The following is a 22,113-nucleotide window of genomic DNA, read 5'->3' as shown; positions in this document are numbered from 1 at the left end:
CACAGATAACCCCGTATCAGATTTATTATTCCAAGTATCTATTACCATGCTAAAAGCTTTAGCCTGCAGTAGACTTGGGTCCCATTCACGCAACTTTCCCTTTCATTGTGCAGCTTTAAACTGACAGTTTGAATTGGCACACAGTGACCAACTGTGCAAATAAGTTTGTCAAGCACCAGAATGCGCAAGAGCTGTTCTATACAATACTGTGACAACACTCATAGAACATTGATAGCCTACCAGTCTATGCAAAACAAATTAGGCCACATACATCCAGGAAAAAGAAAGAAAAAGAAAACTATCTGAGGTACTTTTTATTCACATTGTTCTTCATTTGAAAGGAAAAGCTAAGAACCGTATCACTTCAGATTAGAGAAAACACATTTAAAATATTTCCCCATATTAGAAAGCATGCTGCCCTTCTAAAAACTAGTCTGACAGAGGCGCCTTTCAGATGTCCTTTTTACAGTCTATACATGATAATTTGGGCTCATGATGGTGTCAGGGCAGTTATATGTGATGACATTTCCAATATTGTCTGTGCCTATAAAAGTCTTGGGGTGGACATACTGCTTCATTTCTAATGTCCTGTAGCTTCCTGCTGAAATACTGCAATTTTCACACTTTTTTTTTGGGGGGGGGGGATCAGGCAAGTGGCTCGTCCTGCTTGTATTGCGCTATAGTGCCCTTCCTGACTAAAATGATTCCCTAACACTGGGCATCATTGTAGAGCAGCCTTTCTCAACCTCTGGGTTGCCAGATGTTGTTGAACTACAACTCCCATCACCCCTAGCTAGCAAGGCCAGAGCTTGGGGATGACGGAAGTTGTAGTCCAACAAAATCTGGGGAATGGTGCATGGCTGGTCTAGTATAAATCTACCACTAATTTGTTATTGTGTCAATGACATGTTACAGAATTACACCTAGGAAGAAGAAGAAGTCAGCCAGCCAGTCAGTCAGGGGCGTGATGACATAGTTCTCTGGCTTATGTCCTTCATGTAGGGAATATTTTATAGGTGAAGATTTGTGGGTGATGGCATTGCCTTCACTCCAGAGTATCTTCATTTTACCTTAGTGGCACCACCATGTAGCCAAAATCTGGATTGGCTACTTGATTGATTGATTGATTGATTGATTGATTGCATTTATATGCCATCCTTCACCCACAGATGTGTTTCACAACATAAACATGATGGCCTTAACTATTGCTAGGAATAAGGTGAACAATTTGGGGCTGGGAGGTAGAGAAAGCTGTGAAAAGACTTGCTCTGAACCAGCACTATTTTTGCAAGTGTTCTGAATGTGTCAAGGGAATGCACTTCCAATAGGTCAACACTTACATGTTCCTTCATTTCTCTCCCTTCTCCCCCCCCCGCAAAAAATTGCACTATATGAAACACTGTTTGCAAAAGGAAAAATCTTCATGCGACTTCCCCTGCTTTTCAACACATGAAAACCTATTCAAATAAGAATGGATAACATTTGACCAGATATGTGATTTTTATCAGGAGCGTACAAAAGGAATGGGATAAACAACAACCAGGAGGACTATCTTATATCTGCTTCTATTTAATACCAACATGAAGCCATTGGGAGTGGTCATTAGGAGTTTTAGGGTGAGGTACTATCAGTATGCCAATTACACTTAGTTCTATTTCTTAATGAGTTTTGAATCAGGAGAGGCTGTTCAGTTCCTGGGCCATTGCCAGGATACAAATGATGAAATAGGTGAGAAAAAAACCGGCTGAGCTTGAATCCTGTGCACATGACACTTTACTCAGAACAGATGCAACATCCCCCCCCCCCATCCCAAGTGGCCTACAATCCAAAAGAGACACATAGAAGCGAAAGGGGAGGAGAGAGGAAGCAAGGGTCAAATGTGTGGTTATTACAAATATTTTGGCTTAATTACAATAAGGTATCAGGACTAAGGGGGTGAGGCAGTGCAAAATTCAGAGCGAACAGAAGAAGAAAAGCAAGGATAGAGGCAATGCATAGAAATAAGATTAGGTGAGAGATGGACTCACTCCAGTAAAATGTTGTGGGAAACAAATAGTACAACTAGATTAAAATCTGATAAACTCATCATCAGATTATTTGATCAAAGGACAGAATGAATCTGGCACGCCAGCAAAGACCTTAATATTCTCCCATCCTCATTTTCTAGACTCTCACCTGATGCGTTTTCTCCCCACAACCACTTGCTTAAGTGACTCTTCCATTTCCCATTCTCCCTAGCTGAAATGGCAGTCTCCAAACTTCACGAATCTGGGAACTTTGATGGTTTTCCTACATTCTGCCCCACCCTTAAACCCCACCCCTGAAGAATTTTCTAATGATTGTATGCCATACATTTCAGGAGCAAGTAAAGGTAAAGGGACCCCTGAACATTAAGTGCAGTCGCGAACGACTCTGGGGTTGCGGCGCTCATCTCGCTTTACTGGCCGAGGGAGTCAGCGATTGTCCGCAGATAGCTTCTGGGTCATGTGGCCAGCAGGAGCAGGAGCAAGTACACAAAGCCAAAGCCAATAAGCGTAATAAAATTATGCTTTAAGGCGATTGTCAATAATATTTCACTTTTTTGTTCTAATGTTTAATTAGCAGTTGAATGTTATCTATATGAACTGTTTATGGTCATATATTAATGCTTCATATTCAAGTATAAATGTTATGAATGTTGTAACATCTACTATGCAAGTAACCATGGCACTTTGACAACATTAGGAGTTACATTAAATTTATACAATCCTTAATAGAATAATATAAAAAAGATCAACAAATAACTTTTAAGTCTAGATTCAAAAGCCTCTGTAGTCCAAGCTTGTTTCATTTCAATAGCAATGATCTCAAAGGCTAGACAACAGAGCAACTAAAGGCTCTGATGTTTAAATTCTCTCTCCTATTATGTTATAGTATTGACACCAGTCTACAATAAAACTTTCCAACAGAATGGAAAGTCTATTCCAGAACGGAAAGTGACCTCTATTAGGTTTGGGTTTGTAACCAGAAACTTCTACTGTACAAATATGAAATACATAGGTACATTAAGAAGCATTAAAAAGCCTCAAATTCACTACAAATATTGTCAGCTGAGGAAAACTGTACAATACCTTACAGTACACACGATTTAAAAAAACACACCCTGACCTGTTTTCTACCATATACAACTTCTGTAGCCCCTTCCCTTCCATTAATGATAATTTGTTGTTTTATGTTGGACTCCTTATCTATCCCACAATGATACTGCTTTTCTATTATATCTTTACAGTCCTGAAATGTTTATATTCATCTATTCAGCTCAAGATGTCTAGTTGGTGGCTTTACAAGAAAAACCCCCTACATGCCACAAAATTCTTTCTTCTAGTATAGATAATGGGTAGGATCCAAAGTGTTTCCCTCCCCGAGGATTCAGGTGACGATGAATGGGAGGAAGAGACAAATGGTTATCGGAGGTCTCCCACTCAAGCCCTGGACCAGGAGCAGAGCCTTTCTGATGAGAATCTCCCTCTGGAAATCTCACAGCCCCCCACTTCCTTGGTTTAGTGGGAGGAGGTGGGGTTATCCAATGCCAGGGAAGTCCGTTCAGTGCCAGAGGAGAGCTCCATGGCATCGAATGAGCTGTCAAGGGAGAATGAAAGTCGTTTATTGTCTCCGAATCAATGACAGCACCTCCACAGCCAGGGGCAGACCCAGTTTCCAAGAAGGAGGGCCTGGCTAGGTCTGCACATCTGTTCAAAGGGGGGGGGGTAGATACGGTCAATTGTTGGAACAGCTTCATGCTCATTCATGCACAGTCTCAGACTGCAGCTCCTGAGCCTGCAAACCTAAAGTTTGGTTTGATCTATGCTTCATCGCTGATGTCCAGGGGCATCTGAACTAATTTCTTCTCTTGTTGCTGAGTTTATGCTGTCTGAATAAAACATGGCTTCTTACTTCCAAGAAAGTACACCTGTTGTTGTTCTTGGGTGGCAGCCAGGACAGTTCCTTCTGTGAATGAAAGAGCTGCTTCTATTCATGGAACTGAATGAGATTTGTAGATGCTGCCTATTGGAGGAAGCAGGGGCAGCAATTTTCACCCATTTTCTCTTTTACCTGCAGCTGCCTGTGCTGTTCTGGGGGATCGCCCAAGCCACCAGAGAAGGCTTTCAGAGGGCACAGAGAGAAAAGGGATAGGCAAAAACTGTCTTCACCCCCTCCTGCAGTGTGAGCAGAACTCTGATGAACACAAGTCAATTTCCAACCCATACTGGTGAGACAAATCATTGTCTAGGAAACTGGGAGCCAAATGTAGGATTTTCACCTTCTTGTAACCATAGTAAGTATTAACCATATTATCATCATTCATATACAAGCAATGCTAAACTATGATTACAGGCAGGCAAGGAAAGAGAAGTGGGTTTTCTCTAAAGAAGGAAGTAGAAAGTAGGAAACCTTGGGTTGCAGAGAGTCGAAACATCATGCCTTCACTTCAGTAAGGCTATCTATCACCCACCTCTATGAAGACAGAAACGGTAGTTTCTATTATGAAAGCAATTTTTGCATCTAAGATGACTGAATAACAGGCCTTAATCATTCGGGATGATCAGAAATGTACCACAAGACGCACCTAGTTTTTGGAGAAGGAAAACAAGAAAAAAACTATTCTGAATCTCAGAAGCCAAAAACAGCAAGAGGGATCGCTACGCAGTGAAAGCAGCAATCCCTCTTGCTGTTCTGACTTCTGTGATAGCTGTGCAGCCTGCATTCGCTCCATAAGACGCACACACATTTCCCCTTACTTTTTAGGAGGGAAAAAGTGAGTCTTATAGAGCAAAAAATAGGGGAAATAGTGGGAGTAGTGATTAACCTAAAGTAAGGAACCTTTTATTTTCATTGCAGTAGCAGATGTGACGAATGTCATACTTCATAGAAAATGTATCAGTTTTAAGTGTGTTTAAGTGAGTGTAGGTAGTTATGATTACTAGTACAGCTAAACTAGCTCTCCTCATACTGAGTTTGGTATTTTTTGCAATTTGGGAGGGGGGGGGAGGAATCATCCGATACACACTTACCTGGGAGTAAGTCCCATTGAACTCAGTAGGGCTTCTGAGATGACGCATATAGGACTACTCTATCAATGTTCTATCTTATCTGCACTGGACCTGGAATAATTTTTTCATATCCATTACTTTGGGTGAGAGCTACTACATGTTTAAGCCATTTCACAGGTTTATGGTTTACTCGGGCTAAAATTAGCTCTATTTGACGACACAGTAGCAACCCTTCAGGACAGCTGGGCCACAATGTTGTGAAAACACTGTCAAATATTATTTTAAAGTTCCCACATAAAATGAAAACAGAGGTTTACAAATTAAAAACAAACAGCAAATTAATGTACACAGTTTACAGCACTAGTATATTTAACAGAAATTATTGCTGAAATAAGCTCTGTGCTTGTGGTCTGCTGTATAGAACCTGAACCAAGACTCTCAAAGTTCTGCGCTCCCCCTGCAACTCTCTAGCATGTGTCTGTTCTGTATGTGTCAGGTACTACTACAACTCTTGCAAAAGCCACCTCACGGCTAGGCAGGTAAAACTGATTTTTTCATTATAGTGCAAGTGTGTGCAGACATATTACAGTGCTTCCACTAATTGCAATTGCTTTTTTCAACCCTCTAAGAAACTATATATAAAATAGTAAAATTGTCATCTATGTAGCGCAGGTTTACATCCGTGTCTTGTAAAAAAATAAAATACCTTTTTTTCTTTTGAAAACAAACTTTTAAAAGTGCCCTGCATTAAAACACCTTGATGTGTCTGCCTTTAAGGTTTAATCTAAACTAGAGGGGCTCTTTTGCTTTCAAATTTCATCCACTTCTGTGAAAAAGGAAAAAAAAGTTATAACCATTTTTGAATTCCCCATTAGAGTGAAATGGGTGGGAGGAAACAGAGCTTCATTTTTTAACAGATCTAATCTGATGAATTAGATCTGAATTGGAAAGGCACAGAGCAGTTCTGAAACAGATTGGGCTGCTTCCCAAAGCTACAGATGCAAGTTGAATCTTGTGACTGGTGCACACCTCTAATTATTTTACCCTTGTGAATATGGCATTATTAATGTTTCCTCACATAAAAATACTGAAAACGGCTTATCTAACAAGTCAGGAGAAAGTACCAGAACATTCCACAGGAGAACAAGCTAAAATGGCAATATGGAGGAGAATGGAAGTGTCCCAAACATACACATCCATTCTTAAAAATTAGCAGCAGCATCAATAAAAAGTAGAAGACCAAGACAGAATTTTAAGGACACTATATTCTACTATTCTGGCTATGTGTATAAATTTATTGTAATCCTAATATTTTTTTAAACAAAAATGAATAAGGGGATAATTACTTTCAAGCATGTCTGTAATCTAACTCCCGTGGTTAGTACTTCCATGCTTGCTCAGGGGTAAAAGAGGAGAGGGAGAATTAAAGGGTGGGATTGCAAAAGAGAGCAATTGGAAGGTCTTAATAAACCACATTTGTGTTGGTCTATTTTCTTACTATATTCCAGTGGGATACCCCTTTAGTTTCTTTCCCCATTACTATTCTCCACTCAGAACTTTGTTTTACTCTTGCCTGGCATTATTTTGACAAAACAGGCTTTCTCTGAGAACTCTGACAAAATAAACAAACAGATCTTGAGGTCTTTCTGAGAGTTCGCCAATAAATCCTGAAAACACAAAAACAGAGAAAATTTTCCTCACCACCACTATTTCCATTAGCCCAACGTTCCCAAAACATACCCTGGCAGACTGCAGAAAGAGGCAGGGAGCAATTCGGCAACAGTAAAGGAGTAGTCTTTAAAGCCTAGAATACTCTATTGCTATACGTAAAATGCTCCCCGCTCCTCCCAGCTCTGTCCATTAAGCAGACAGGGACTGGGAACTTTGTTTTCCAGTCAGAAATGGATGCTGTAGCAGAGCAATATAGAATTTTAAAGATGGGTCCTCTCTCATGTCAGCCCTCCTTGCTTGTGGCACCTCTTTTTGGCAAATACAAGAGAGTTTTGAGAATACAGAGTCATAAAAAAGCCCCAATTTTTAGAACTGGAAGATTTAGGCTAAGCTCATAGTAGTTTCTTGTTTCTGTTTCTCAATTTCAAATTTAGATAATATCACTATAAGCAATATTCTACCACCTTTTGCATGTGTCTGTGGGAATGGGGGGCATTGGTTTGTGTTTTGGTTTAATTGTTTACTTGTGTTTTATCTCTGTTTTTTATTCTGTGAACCTCCCTGGTATCTTTTGATGAGGGACAGTATATACATCCATCCATCCATCCATCCATCAATCAATCAATCAATCAATCAGGAAATGTGACTCAGAAAGAAACATCTCATCACACAAGCAGACATGCAAGCTAGGGTCCTTGATTTACATTGGCCCATCAATTTATACTTTGCAGGTGCCCCCTCCCTTTTTTTAACATAGGAATTTTTAGAAAACGACAACCTTCTTGTAAAATCTTCTATTCAAGGATAAAGTTGCTTGGAATGATGGGGGGGGGGGACGACGACCCTGAAACGTATAAACATCTGTAAAGGTGATATAAAAAGGCTGTGTTGTGCATAAAAATGCACTCTAATTTAATGATATCACAAGGCCATTCTAGATCTTGAGGCAAGCGGTGTATATTGCTGCTCTTTGACACAATTTGATTTTGCTAATGAAATAAAAACGCCTCCTTTAAAAGCTTTAAGGGATGTGAAATACCAGGCCTTAGACAACAGAATCGGCTACTACCTGTTCCAAACCCTCAAGCAAAAATTGCCTAATGGCCTGCTGATAGAGATGTCTATCTTGGGATATGGGGAGAGGCGGAGGCAAGGATTAGGGTTGTAGTACCTTGTCAATTTTTACAACAGTGGGGAAGAGAGGTTAGCTTTTAGAGCATTTTCCTATTATTATTATTATTATTATTATTATTATTATTATTATTATTATTATTATTATATATATTTTTAGGATTCACTTATGCCAGAGTTCAAGCTGAAATCACAAATCTGGTTTTTACCATTATTACAACTGCTGAGGTATAGGATGACTGATGCTGTTGAAGCGTTGTGAACACATGTAGGTGTGCACACACAGCAACATGTGAACTCTTCAAGTTGAACATTATTTTATATGGGGTGAAGTATAGCTGAAGGCCAATTATGTAATATGTAGAAGACGACTGAGGCAATCAGTACCTATATACCATAACCAGGAATAAGTTTTGGTTTTGTGTTTTGGGTGACCTTTGGGCAAGATAGTCCTCTTCTTAAGTGGGCACACCTTTTCCTCAGCACTACTGCCCATTCCCTTGCCTTCTTCCTCTGGGATCAATCCACATGGGGAGAGGAAGAACGTAAGGCAAGTGGAGGATGCTGATCCACTTCAGGTCTATTCAGGGCCGGCCCATGCATGAGGCAAGGTCCAGCGACCGCCTCAGGGAGTGGAATCCTCAGAGGCAGCAGAATGTATGCACTCTAAAGCATATATTGCCAACTGCTCATGCTGCAGTAGCAGTGGTTGTGGCACGCTCCTTGGAGGCCAGATCTGCTGCCCCCTCAGTGTCAGCCCCGCTCCCATGCTGCGTCTATGCAGGAGACACTGCTGATCTCCTCCCACCTCCTAGCGGGGGCTGCCCTAGTCTTGGGCTCTGCACCCATCCAGTGCTATTCAGAGTGGGCTTCTTTCAGAGTGGGAGCCAGTGTGGTGTAGTGGTTAAGAGCGGTAGACTCGTAATCTGGTGAACCGGGTTCACTTCCCTGCTCCTCCATATGCAGCTCTTGGGTGACCTTGGGCTAGTCACACTTCTCTGAAGTCTCTCAGCCTCACTCACCTCACAGAGTGTTTGTTGTGGGGGAGGAAGGGAAAGGAGAATGTTAGCCGCTTTGAGACTCCTTTGGGTAGTGATAAAGTGGGATATCAAATCCAAAGTCTTCTTCTTTCCACTCCATGACAGCCTTTGATTCCCACTTCAACCATCAGTTAAGATTGATTTCATTCCCACCTCCACCCTCCCAATCCCAATATAGAACTTCACTCACCCCCTTGTTTCTGATGTAGATATTTATCTCTCCCCCCTCCCGTTTCTGATGTAGATCTGTGCTCACTCCTTCTTCCCTGGTGTGTGTGCCTCAGGTGCCCAAATGTCTCGAGCCAGCCCTGTTCCTCTGCCACTACTTCCATGCTCAGCAAAGGAGCTGCAGTCAGAAGAGCGAGCCTAGGACTTTGAGTCTCCAGGGAATTGACAGCAGGCCCCTTGCATGTTCTACGCATTGGCTGGGGCCCAGCACTACAGACCTGCTCTCCCCTCTCAATGCCTTCCCTGACACGCATACACTGGTCAGCTGCTGAACAGGGAGATTACTCTAAGTGGCTTCACTGGTGTATCCGCATTGTGCCAATCTCCCCACCCTTCGCTTCTCCTTCACACCCTGCTCAGTCCCATCCTAAAGGTAAAGGTAAAGGACCCCTGACAGTTAAGTCTAGCTGCGAACGACTCTGGGGTTGCAGCGTTCATCTAGCTTTACTGGCCGAGGGAGCTGGTGTTTGTCTGCAGACAGTTTTTCCGGGTCATGTGGTCAGCATGACTAAGCTGCTTCTGGCGAAACCAGAGCAGCACACAGAAACACTGTTTACCTTCCCACTTGAGCGGTACCTGTTTATCTACTTGCACTCTGATGTGCTTTCAAACTGCTAGGTTGGCAGTAGCTGGGACTGAGCAACAAGAGCTCACCCCATCATGGGGATTCGAACCGCTGACCTTCTGATCGGCAAGCCGTAGGCTCAGTAGTTTAGACCACAGCGCCACCCGGGTCCCCTGTCCCATCCTGAGAGCTGCTTATGTTTAGTGGCAGATGCCCACCTTGCTTCTCAAGTATTTATGTTGATATAAGCATAATTCTTTACAACACAAAGCATTTCACATAATTTAAGGCATTAGCAGGAATACCTGGCACTGGGAAGAGGAAAGAAGTGGTTATAATTCAAACTGCTATCCCTGTCACCAAACTCAACACATCTCATTGGTGTCAAGGCAATTAACACTACCAAGACTTGTTCTTCCTATCTTGTGCAGACCTATGGAGCACAGTTTATACATTAACATGGTCCTACCTTGGAGAAGGAGAGTGTCAGCACCTTGTCCCCAACCCTTCTAAAGTTTGAATGCAAAATTAAGCATTCTTACAAAACTTTATATACACATCCTGATTGTCTAGACCTTGATAATGAATTCTAATAATCCACTGAAAAGCACACATGCAGTCACTATGTTGCACTTTGTAATTTATCTTGCACTTCTTTATGCAAACAATATGTATGAGAACAACAGGGCAATATTACTCTCGATCAACCTGCTGTGGAGGTAAGAAGTTATTTTGCACAACTGCTGTATGCATACTTTCTAGTGGATAAACAACGGCATCTCTCACAACATTCTAGTACAGAGGGGACAAAAGGTAGAAAACGCCCAGTTCTAATATTGCAACTTTCTCCTTGCTCCCCACCCTTAATTCAGACTAGACCAAATAAACATCAGCTTTAGTTTCCACTGTTTCATGCATGCACAGAAATAACAAATTAAAGCCCAGGCACTTGCTTCACAAACCACACACAATGATTATACCAAAATCAACTAAGAGTTTTGTGGTATCTCAAAGGCCAACACATTTATTATGCCATAAGCTTTTGTAGATTAAGTGTCCAGTTTATCAGATGCATGAAATGTAATCCTCAATTGGCAGGTATTTATTACACAGATGGGACGTGGATGGTGCTGTGGGTTAAACCACAGAGCCTAGGGCTTGCCGATCAGAAGGTTGGCGGTTCGAATCCCCGCAAAAGGGTGAGCTCCCATTGCCAACCTAGCAGCTCGAAAGCACGTCAAAGTGCAAGGAGATAAATAGGTACCACTCCGGCGGGAAGGTAAACAGCATTTCCATGCGTTGCTCTGGTTTGCCAGAAGCGGCTTAGTCATGCTGGCCACATGACCTGGAAGCTCCCTCAGCCAGTAAAGCGAGATGATCGCCACAACCCCAGAGTCGTCCATGACTGGATCTAATTGTCAGGGGTCTCTTTACCTTTATTACACAGGTGCATAAGTGTAAAAGTTGGAGTTAAACAGCAATGAAGTAGAAAAAGGATGCTCTGTGATAATTTGGTTCTTACTCTTTTTTTTGCATTTCATTGGCATTTGACTCCCAACTATTACCTTTCCCACTCTTTTATGTCCATGTGTATAAATACCTGCCAACTGAGGATTACATTTAATCCACAAAAGGTTGCGCCAAAATAAATTTGTTAGTCTTTATGGTGCCACAAGACTCTTCTGTGTTTTTACTGCAGAGAGACCAACACAGCTATCCCTCTGGAAATGATTATAACTTCACTCCAAAATTATTGTTATAAAACAAACACATTTTAAATCTATTTTTGAAGCCAAACAGTTTATAGGAAAAAAGTAATCAAACTAGGGTTCTTCTCTATATATCTATATCTAAATAAGCTCAAATATTCTTTACAATGATTAGGATGAAATGCAAACTAAAAAAACCCTGGGGAGGAAAGCAAAGCAGAGCTGATGTGCCCCAAGGGCTATAAGTTAATTTTGCTTGGTGCAAGGAACCTTGATAAAATGGATCATCGGCTTTTATTTATTCATTCAAAAAGTCATTATGGCTGTTAGGAAAGTCTTAAGAACTTGACAGCCATATAAATACATGGAGCAAAACCCCAGAATCATACAAACCACAAAAAATTTTTTAAATAATTATCGGGTTAATTAAGCTTGATTGGCAATGGCCATGATTCTTCATAGCTTCTGCTGCAAAGTTTGGATAGATCCAAACCCATCTCAGTCATAGATGGGGCCCTCTTTTCTCTCCTCATGGTGCTTGTGTCTGGGATAACCCAACAAGGTAATAACCTTCATTACAAAACTATTAATCCTTACCCCAAACAGATTGTCTCTTTTAGCTGTAACAAAACCAGCATCATGAACCATGCAAATCAAACTGAAATACAACATTTCCAATATATATATAATGTTATATCCTGGTTTTGCCATATAAAACTTGGAAGATATAGACTGATCTAAATTATTTTAAAATATGTATTGTTTTCCAGATTCTTGATTTCAGTGCTCTCAAGTGCACTTACAGTAAAAATTATTTCTTTATATAATTGCAGCTTATACTGGGAGTGCTACATAAAGGTACAGATATAAGCAAATATAGCTTAGCATTCCATCATATCTACATTTGTGGACAAGCTGCAACTAGATAGCAATAACATACCAAAATATGTAAAATGCTGCCTCTTCAGATAACTGACTTGCACGTCTCCTGCCTTCACGTTATCAGATAGTGTTGTAAAGTGACTACATTTCTGTGCACTCTTCCAAGTAAATCTCAAGGAAAGAAAGTAAACTTACTTATGAGTAAACATGCATCACGTTGTGTTGCATATTCTCTAAAAATGAGCAGACAGTTTAAGAACAGTGCACAAAGGACACATATATGCATACAAGCAATATATATTCACAACATGCGTCCTATTCTTTCTCTGGAAACCTCCCTTTTCACAGGATTCTCATACATTTTTCCATCCAGGTACTGAGCTGTATGTGACCTTAACTTCAACGTCTACACATGCATCCAGAAATCTAAGGAATGGTTGTGCACAGTTAAGTCTTGCAAATATACTGCTGCAATAGTTTCTAATTACTAAAGAAAACAGTGATTGATTCCTCTATAAAAGCCACACTCTAGTGATCTCTCTGAAGCTTATATATCGTATTTTTCTGTTTATAAGACTAGGTTTTTTCCCTAAAAAATAATGTCAAAAATTAGGGGGTGTCTTATCCTCTGAGCCATCTCCCCCCATTTTCTTAAATCTGAGTCCCCCAAAATATACATGGGGGTGTCTTATAGATGGAAAAATACAGTACTTCCTAAATACCCATGTTCTGTCTAAATAAACTTATTCTAAAGGACTTTCAGAAAAGGAAGAAGATGGGTTGTATATAATGGTGCTCCTCTGCGGATGGAAAGCACTTTTGATTCAGTCAGTGGAAGGGGGGGAGGGAAGGTGATTTTTCATGGATTCCCTTTCTCTCTCCCCCCCAGCCCCCCCGATCTCCCCCAGAGAGTTGGGGGGACCCTTTGAAGCAGCATGAAAGGTGTTATAGGAAATAGGGGACACTGGCAAAAATCACTTTCCTTGGCGATTCACTGATGGAAACCTCTGCTGAATCAGAGAAGCTTCTGTCAGCACAGACGCATGAGCTATATTTTAAAGATATAAAATGTCCATCTTAATTATAAATTATTTATATGAAATTGTTTTACTATAGGCAAGATAATTCTGAGTAACAAAATATCCAAGCTCAGGCAAGATTTATGTGGAAAGAAGACCCGTTCTTTCCAGTACGATTCACTTCCAAGTATGTATTTTTAAGGCTGATATCCTAAACACAATAAAAATCCAGCCACCCTACTGACCCAAATGTAATAAAACCTATAGATAAACCAACAATTCGGCTAGAAATAATCACGGAGCTAGAACAGAAACTAATAAAATCTGTAGCTCAGGAAATGATCAGCTTAATTCTTGTCCCTGCCACGGAATACGGAAGACACCTTTGGTTTCCTCAAACCAACAGATTTTAGGCTGTATCTACAATATTTAAAATAACAAGATTGTCTTGTGTTAAACAGTTGTTCGAAAGATTTCTGAGCTCACATACTTTATACATTCTGGAGCTAAGATCATTTCAAGCAGTTCAATGACGACTTGGGAGGCTTTGCATCATATAAATTAGCCATTCGTTACTATTTACAAGTTAAGCTTTAAATGCCACAAAAGCCCTTTCTTAGCTAGTATGGGCGACAGTTCCCACTTGCATTGCCTGTAGGGTTGCCCAATGGTGCGTGAGACTACACTGTCTAATGCCTTCTACTCAGTGCTATTTTTCTAGAAAAAGAGGGGCCGGAACTCACTATGAACGCCTCCTTTGATCTCTTATAATGGCAATGGCGCTCAGCTGAGAGGTGCCTGGACTGAGTTCCAGTGAGTTCCAGATTGTTGAAACCTGAGTGTGAAGCCTCTTTTTCTATCTGACATCTCCACTGTTATTTGCTTCACTGATCTGGGAAACCTGGCAAGCTGGTAGAAAAAAGTCTGGAGAAAAGCCTGATCAATTTCATGAGCAAATGAATCTAATTTTTAAAATTGGGTATGTGGTTTGTGTGTATGCCCGCACACACGCACACACCCTGTAGGCACAAGTAATAATAATATAATGAAATTTAGGTAAGTGTCAGTGAAATCGGCAACATTTTCCCTTCTTGGGTTGCACCAGAGAGCGAGTGGGTGGGGAATAGTGACTCAAATAGTCACTGGACACATGCCGCTGGTTACAGAAAAGAAAGGAGAAATCAGGTAATCTTGCTTGTCAACAGTGACCAAAGAGGTATTTCTATACAAGGAAGAGAGGTTAAAATATGGAAATGAGCCATTCACATAATGGAATAACACTGGGCACTGAACTAAAAGGAAGCACTTCAAATAGAAAGCACCTGTTCACAGGTGGCACAAAAACGACACCACAGGAAAACTGAAATGCAATTGATGCGCATGCAGGAAGGCACATCTACAGTATTTTAACAATCTGATGCTAGCACTGCGTTTATTTCGTGAATGCACACCAACAGTGGGAAAGAGCTCAAAAGCACTTTTAAGTGGCATGTCTGGAATCTGTCTTGCTCATTATACTGTTATTATGTATTTGGATTTGTCCTAATAACTTTTTGTTTTTTCTTTTGTAGATGTTTAGAACACATCATACATTCACACAAAACACTGAAGTGACTCTTTATTTTAATAAATTAGCATACTGAACTAGTTTGGTTTGATATAACACAACATTCAAATTCAGCAGCAGGTGTGAGCAAGTTTAACTACTGCCACACACCCAATGTGCTCTATTAACACAAGTTACAATAATGCAGTTCAAATACCTGACATAAAAAAGCACCGAACTCCAGCTTTGTATTGATATTATTTCAGGATGTCTTTCACAGGATTAAACCTGAATAGTTGTTTAAAAATAAATCTACTACATTTTAAGATCTGATGAGGCAGTAATGCAAATTTGTGCTATTTTTGGCAAGAGATTCCAGCGGCAACAGTCTGTAGAACCTCAAATCAATGTTGCCTGTGGTGTTTTATTATTTATTGCATGTTATGCTAAGTACCTGTGAAAGGGGACATTCCTTGGCCAATGAACTCTGGTTCATATCCTTCAGTAAGTCCTTCAGAGCATTTCTTACTGTTGTGTGAGACCATTGTTCAGGAGGCAAGTCTTCTAGTTTAGGGCAACTATTTGAGACATAGATTAGAAAAAGGATTATTACAAGATTGCATTCTGCTGCAGAACATTCCTTTAAGACAGACAGATTTCATTTTGTGCATCAAGCAGATGCATCTGGAGATTGCTCTCAGTCTCCTGATTGTTCCGATTAGTTAATTACTTTATACAACACATCTGCTGTATTGATGCATGAATTATACATCAGCTGCATGTGGCGACTATTTTTTCATGTTACTTCTACCTTCCTGCTCTGATGCGCTTGGTAAAACAATTTAAGGTGTAATGCCTTCTCACGACTGATCATGAAAAGAATTAATATATTAGCTTCCCCCACTTTTAGTTTAGCGAAATTTAAAAAACCTTGACAGCAACAATAAGAGCGAACAAGTCATTCTTTTTTTTTCAAAACGCACACAGATGGTGCTGTTCATGATATGCAAAAATATTTTTCTCTTAAGTAAACTTTATGTAAAATGCCTTCTTGTAATGCATCATTTAATTGACTAAAATGCAATATACTTTTAATGAGATACCAAAAGGAAAGCTATGAATCGCAGCTTTGTGAATATAAGGTTTCTACAATATTTTGGGGCGTGGGGTGGGTCCTGAAGAACTGCAGTAACAAAAGAATGCAGGTATTATTCTGAAGGGTGGCCTGCATTAACTCAGCAGGAACTGAATATTCACAATATATCAAATTCTAGACTGCCACCCTGCGTGACATACCTGTGCAACTGGATTTTCAGTGTGACCACGTGATAAACATCCTGCAGCATGTCAGCTACTGTAGCATCAGGGGCATCTGTCACATAGGAGAGAGGAACTGGGTTCCATTTCCCAACCTGGATTAGTCCTGCACCAGACAGAAAGATTACAGGAAAAGAGGTTTCAATCGTGGGGCTGGTAATTTTAAGAAAACAGGAAAAAGAATCCATGATTACGGGATTCTTTTATATCACGCAGTTATTTTTAAAATGCACAATCAATCAAGTATGTCCTCTCCTCTTACATTAACAGATGGGTGGATATTGAGCAAGTTACTATACTGAAAAACATGCGTTTGTAAATTTCCCTGTAAGAAACAATAAGAGATGGCTCAGTCCTGGGCGGCGGGGGAAGGTTAACTTTCTCAACTGTCCACCTGCTGAAATGTGTCTCTTCCTTATGGATCTTCAGTGGTATAGATTATTAAGGATTGTTACTCCACTGAAGGCATTTAAAAACAAAGCCATACTTCCAATGTTTCACACAAGCAAAATATCTGCTAAGAAAAATGCAATGCAAAATTTGAAATATACATTTTACATGGCTGCTGATTATAAGCTCTAGCACGGCGTATCTGAAAATAAGGAATACCGTCCGCCCAGTCCCCCCACTAAAAGTAAATGAAGACTGTTTTGCAATTTATCAAGAAATGTTTACCTTTTGCTTGAGCAGCAGAGCTATGAGAATATCCAAGCGACAGCAATGCCATTTCAATCAGCTGGTTGAATAGCATGTCCTTCCTTACCAAAACAAATTCTGCATGCTCTTCTTTGCAATCATACTCAATGGAGTTTTCATAATGTTCCACTACACAGAAAACTGGAAGCATGGTTCCTGTAACACAACAATTTTAAGAAATCAAAATTTCCTTGTTACTTACATGTACTTTCTGAATGGGTTGTCAAAGAAATGCTATGCAGCTGAAATCCTACCCACAGATTCCTGCCAGATATAGGCTACATCACATGCATACATCTACAAAATGCTGTAACAGGTGTATGTACAGGTCTTGGTCTGCTCTAGAATTCAGTACCTGCTTATAGAAACAGTGAGGTTGGCTGCAGAGAAATAATGTTGATTGTCCTATCTGATTTGTTGTGAGCGTCTGCAATGTGACTACTTAAATACATACTCTGCAGAAGCCTTCAGAGCAAGCCATTGCAATGCCATCAACATAATTCTGTTTACAATAAAACTTCCCCAGTAGTGCCAAAAATACTGAATTACTAATTGTCACAAAATTTCACCTTTGTCTGGCTGTTCTTCAAATTTCACATTTACAAAACAGTGCAAAAAAAACCCCCCTCCGAAACCCAAACCCAAACCCCACCCAATCTAATGCTAACTGTTTTTACTGTTTGGAAATAGGCAAGACACACTCAAGTTACATCTAACAAGATACACATTCTGGAAAGAAAAGAAAACATTCTGGAAAGAAAAAAAAGAAACACACACACCTACACAATTCTAATTATGTCACATTTACTGTAACCCAAGTTACTGCCATTATATGTACTTTGAGCAGCTAACTAGTAAAAAAAATAAAAATACTGTGCCATACATGTGTGCACATAATTAACTTCCCTTTTTCTTTTTAAATTAATTTCAAGGGACTATTTTTACATTGCTGTGGTCCCAATGTATCAAGATGAAGAAAAGGTTTATAAATCATACATCACATCTCTCATTGATCTCAATGAGATGACAAGCATTGCCAGTGAAACAGGCTAGGCCTTTTTTAAACATCGGAATATTTGTGGCTCTTAAAATTTCGCTTTCATTTGAGCTAGATTTGGAGTAATAGCCCACTGTTCACGCAGCACCGTACAAGTATCACTCACTTGCTATAGGAAGGAGCTGTTCTTGCGAAATTACAACTGATGACTTAAATGAGAGGGAAGTTGCATGTAAATATAAACACCTACATCCCACTAAACCAGAGGCAGAACTCTGGCTACCTACACTGATGCAGATCAGACCCCTTTACCGACAAGATCTGAAAGGGTTAAACAGCTGCTACACGGGAGATGTCTCATGGCATAGTGCCAGGAGGGCATAATCTTTAGCATAAATGATGGCAAAGGTTACTTTAACAGGGCGCCCAGGATCGCCAATTAGTCCTACAACGTTAATGCCTCTGTAAGCACTGCCCTATCTACATTTACAGAAGTCATCCAATCCTGGAAAAGGTATATAACGCATACTGCACTTGTAAAAGTGATTTATCGAAGCCATTGAGGTAACTTGAACTATAGAATCTCTTTGTTCATTTTGTTCTCTTACACATACAGTAGCAGATTACAGTGAAAGGCTCCATTTGAATTACCTCTGCACTGAGCAGTTCACCACCAGAGAAATCAGTTTGGCAAATCAATCCTTTCAGGGTTGCTCCGAGAGAAATCAGTTTGGCAAATCAATCCTTTCAGGGTTGCTCCGAGAGATGTACAAACTTCTCTTGGTTTGCTGAATAGGTTCAGCACAGACCACAAACCTAAACATTTGCCAATAATTTGCATCTTATAGCAAGACGCTTCAGGAAGTTGTGTTTGGTTTTTTTAAAAAAAAGACTAGAGCATGAATATCATAATGTAAATTGCTGGTTTCTTTCTTGGTTCACTTGTCAGAGCTTGGATAAAATCTGCTTCACAATATGCTTTGACCCATCACTACCCAAACACACAAAGCATGGGAGTAGGGGACTGGATGGGATTGGAACGACTATTAAAAGCCTAACTGCAGAATCTGCACAGATTTTTGCATGCTTTAGAAATACAGTATCAACTTGTGCTTACTCTATGCTTCCCTCCTACTGACCGCAAAGTAAGAAAATTACATTATTGGGGGGGGGGAGTAGACAGCCTCCCAACTAAAGCACCCTGGATTTACCCCCAACGGTGCTAAATACAGATTTATTGTGGTATTTTGTATTATAATAGGAAAGTCGGTGTTGTTATTGTGTGAAAGGCCTGCAAGCTCCAGCACTTAAAACACAAACGCCCTTCTCAAAGAAGCAGCGCCTCTTCTTGACTACTCTTTTGATACCCCCCTGTAGCTACCAAAAGGTATCATCTGACTACAGATGTTAAATCTCAACAACCTGTCACAAGTGCCCTTCTATTAAATGTGAAAAATGCTAGACAGGAGACCACAATCTCAGCTAGCTGATCACTCTTGCAAGCACTTGGCAAGATCTCCAAGTGCAGCAACTTTATAACCTTCTAGTATTAAAGGGGAAAGCACTGGTCAGTGCTCAATGCTAAAAATACAGCATGATTTAAACCTGAAGGCAGTGTTAGAGGTTTTGCCGAAGGTTTATGAGTCTATGTAAACAGCACGTCTGCCATAAGAAGCAGAGAAGTCTGTAGAATCCTTGTCTAAAACTGTCCTGGCATTAAAGTTTGCTGTGCAAATATCACATAATACCAGAGACAGCTGAAATCTCCTATTTAGGAATTTATGGAACTTATATGTTTGCAGGCGTCAGAAAGTCTTTTTTTATATAGCCCCAGTGCTTCACAGCATAATATTAATGCACTCTGTTTAAAAAGCAGCAATAAATTATATTTTTAATGCCTTACCCTGGCTTTCTTAAGATGCATACATTCTTGGCAAACAATCAATAAATAGGGTAATCATGAGCAGAGGCCAAAGAATTTGCTGAAGTGCTGTTTTTCCATTTTTAATAGATACAGATCTAACAATACGGACTGCTGTGTCTGTTCATTCCAAGATCAATATATTCTTTGTTTTCGCCAATCCAAGGAAAAAATAAATGATTGTATGATAAATGTTATGCATCAGAATGAAATGTCATTGCCTTCTAACTCTCTGTGTTTAATTGTCTTGGTTAAATTTTGTATTTTGCTTAGTAAATGCAAGAAGAAATCTGAATTATAAACTAGTAGCAATTATAATGAGAAAAGGAGTGCTAAAACAAAAGCCAAATTATATACAGTACATTTAGATATAAATTAACATGACTGTTGTGTATGATCCACAAAAATCATGTATACTATTAATTCTACTTTAAAATATTCATAATACAAGACATAACGCAGACACACACATACCACAATCAGTCACCGGCTCTAAAAGTGTCTCTTTCTTGTGAGAACGTCTAATTACAGCAAACCAGTCATTGAACAATATGACACCCAAGTTGTTCATTGCTCAGTAATGAATTGTACTTAAGGAAACAAAGTGCGAAAAATGGTCATCATAAAGGAGTTTTCCACTGAACACCAAAAACGCTTTGCATCACTTTCTTGAAGCCAACTAGCAAATGCAGTCAACCTTCCAATTTTGGACTCTTGTCAAGAGTAGAAGGAGAAACCTGGCTTTTCAAGAACCTATTATTAATTCACAAGCTATAAAAGTGTTTTGCTCAATGCCCCACACAGAACGAGCTTATTACAAGAGTTATCTTTGACTGGTAGCAGTAGTACTAGGTTCTCAACAAGATGGGTAATCTGAAGGTAAGGAGTCTTTTCCCCCCTATTAAAAAGGACTCCACCCATAAAAATGCTCCACCCAATAATACAGTTCAACATTCCAACATGCCAGGATGAGATACATGTAGTACAGAAAGGTAGTACTGAAATACAAATTATTTTTTAAAAAAATCTTGGAAATATGTTTCTTCTAAAAGACACTATATTGGTTTTTTTTTTTTTAAAAAAAAAATAATGTTCCATATTCAGAATTATCGTGTTACCTTTTCTAGCATGTGTTTTCATCAGATGTCCAGAGTGTTTTAAAGGCACTCCTTGCATTTTAGTTCCTGTACTTCCAAGTCTTCCTCTTCCTAACGGGCTCCCATTCTGCTCCAAGCGGGCAATTTTGGCTGGTGGACCCTTCGGATCGCTTACATTGTTAGACATTTCTGAATGTTCTTTCCCCTGAGTTGTCTCGTTCAAATGATCCATACTCAGTCCCGCCTCTAAAGATCACCTGCCATGATTTAAAAAAATATATATGTGTTGTATACGCGTGCGTAGTTTTATGTAGGCAGCTTTACACATGTACATGATACATCTGTATAGCATGTTCACATAATATTAAATATGTATCTTAAGGAAAAAATACACTCTCAGGAAATTTGCTTCATTGTCAAATTATCTCAAAATCTTACGAATTTCTAAACCTACTAAATACATTAACTGATTTACAGTATATACAGGATTTTTATCATTAAGAATTCAAGAGTGAGAATAGTAGGTGTGACTGATTAAGTAGCATTCACACAGTAATATACCCACTGCTATAGGTCTCTCAGGTGTATGTTGTAGGGTTATGCTTTTGCACCAAATTTCTTACTTTATCAAAATATTTCTGTTTAATAAAGAGAAGTCGTATATTGTTTTCTCCTTAGGAATAAAGAGGATAAGACTTTCAGCTAGGCATGCAACAGATCAAACTAGTAATATGATACATCCATACGTATCTTTTAATATTTAAAAATACCCAGGTTCCCATTGCTCAACAGTCTCTGGGAATTTCTTTTATGTAGCTTAACTTTTTAAACTTAGGAATTAGGTTGATCAACAACAAATAAAAAGATGTAGGTATGTGTTTTCCATATTCAGCAGCAGAGTTAAGAAATGCTAGGGCAACTATCACATTTTATAAAAGTCACGTGGAAAAAGCATGTCTCTTTGGACAATCAGAACTTTTTGGGGAAATCATATTACAAACCTTTCAACACTTAAAGAAATCCCTGATACATTTTTGATAAATATTAGAACACTGACAAGAGATGTGAAATGAAATAACAAAACTACATACAACTTACGATATATTCAATACTGAAACAGACACCACTGCTTTTGAAATTTTAATTCAGTTCACCATGATTGCTAATTCGTTTTTAAATCGTCATGTTCAATGATACACAGTAAAAGTTACAGATAAGTACTGTTAATACTGACATGTCACAGAGAGAGGGAAAGAAGCTGTTG

At 39.5% G+C, this 22,113-nt stretch overlaps 1 protein-coding gene across 20 annotated transcripts in view; it reads right to left on the bottom strand.

Annotated features, from left to right (window-relative positions):
* The window catches only part of SATB1 (SATB homeobox 1), a 120,023-nt gene that overhangs the window by 66,491 nt on the left and 31,419 nt on the right, over positions 1-22,113 (bottom strand). For 18 of the 20 annotated variants that reach the window (XM_082193356.1, XM_082193354.1, XM_082193343.1 and 15 more), the window contains 4 exons: positions 20,871-21,106; positions 16,814-16,990; positions 16,118-16,244; positions 15,276-15,399 (listed from right to left, as the gene is read on the bottom strand). In XM_082193356.1, the coding sequence (XP_082049482.1) occupies positions 15,276-15,399; positions 16,118-16,244; positions 16,814-16,990; positions 20,871-21,081 (639 nt within the window). In that variant the 5' untranslated portion in view covers positions 21,082-21,106. The remainder of the gene's footprint in view (positions 1-15,275; positions 15,400-16,117; positions 16,245-16,813; positions 16,991-20,870; positions 21,107-22,113) is intronic. The other 2 variants (XM_082193351.1, XM_082193352.1) reach the window with 1 other exon arrangement.

Source organism: Podarcis vaucheri, assembly GCF_965113315.1.
Source record: "Podarcis vaucheri genome assembly, chromosome: 12".
Classification (NCBI taxonomy): Eukaryota; Metazoa; Chordata; class Lepidosauria; order Squamata; family Lacertidae; genus Podarcis; species Podarcis vaucheri.
This window is presented reverse-complemented; position numbering and strand designations above follow the sequence as displayed.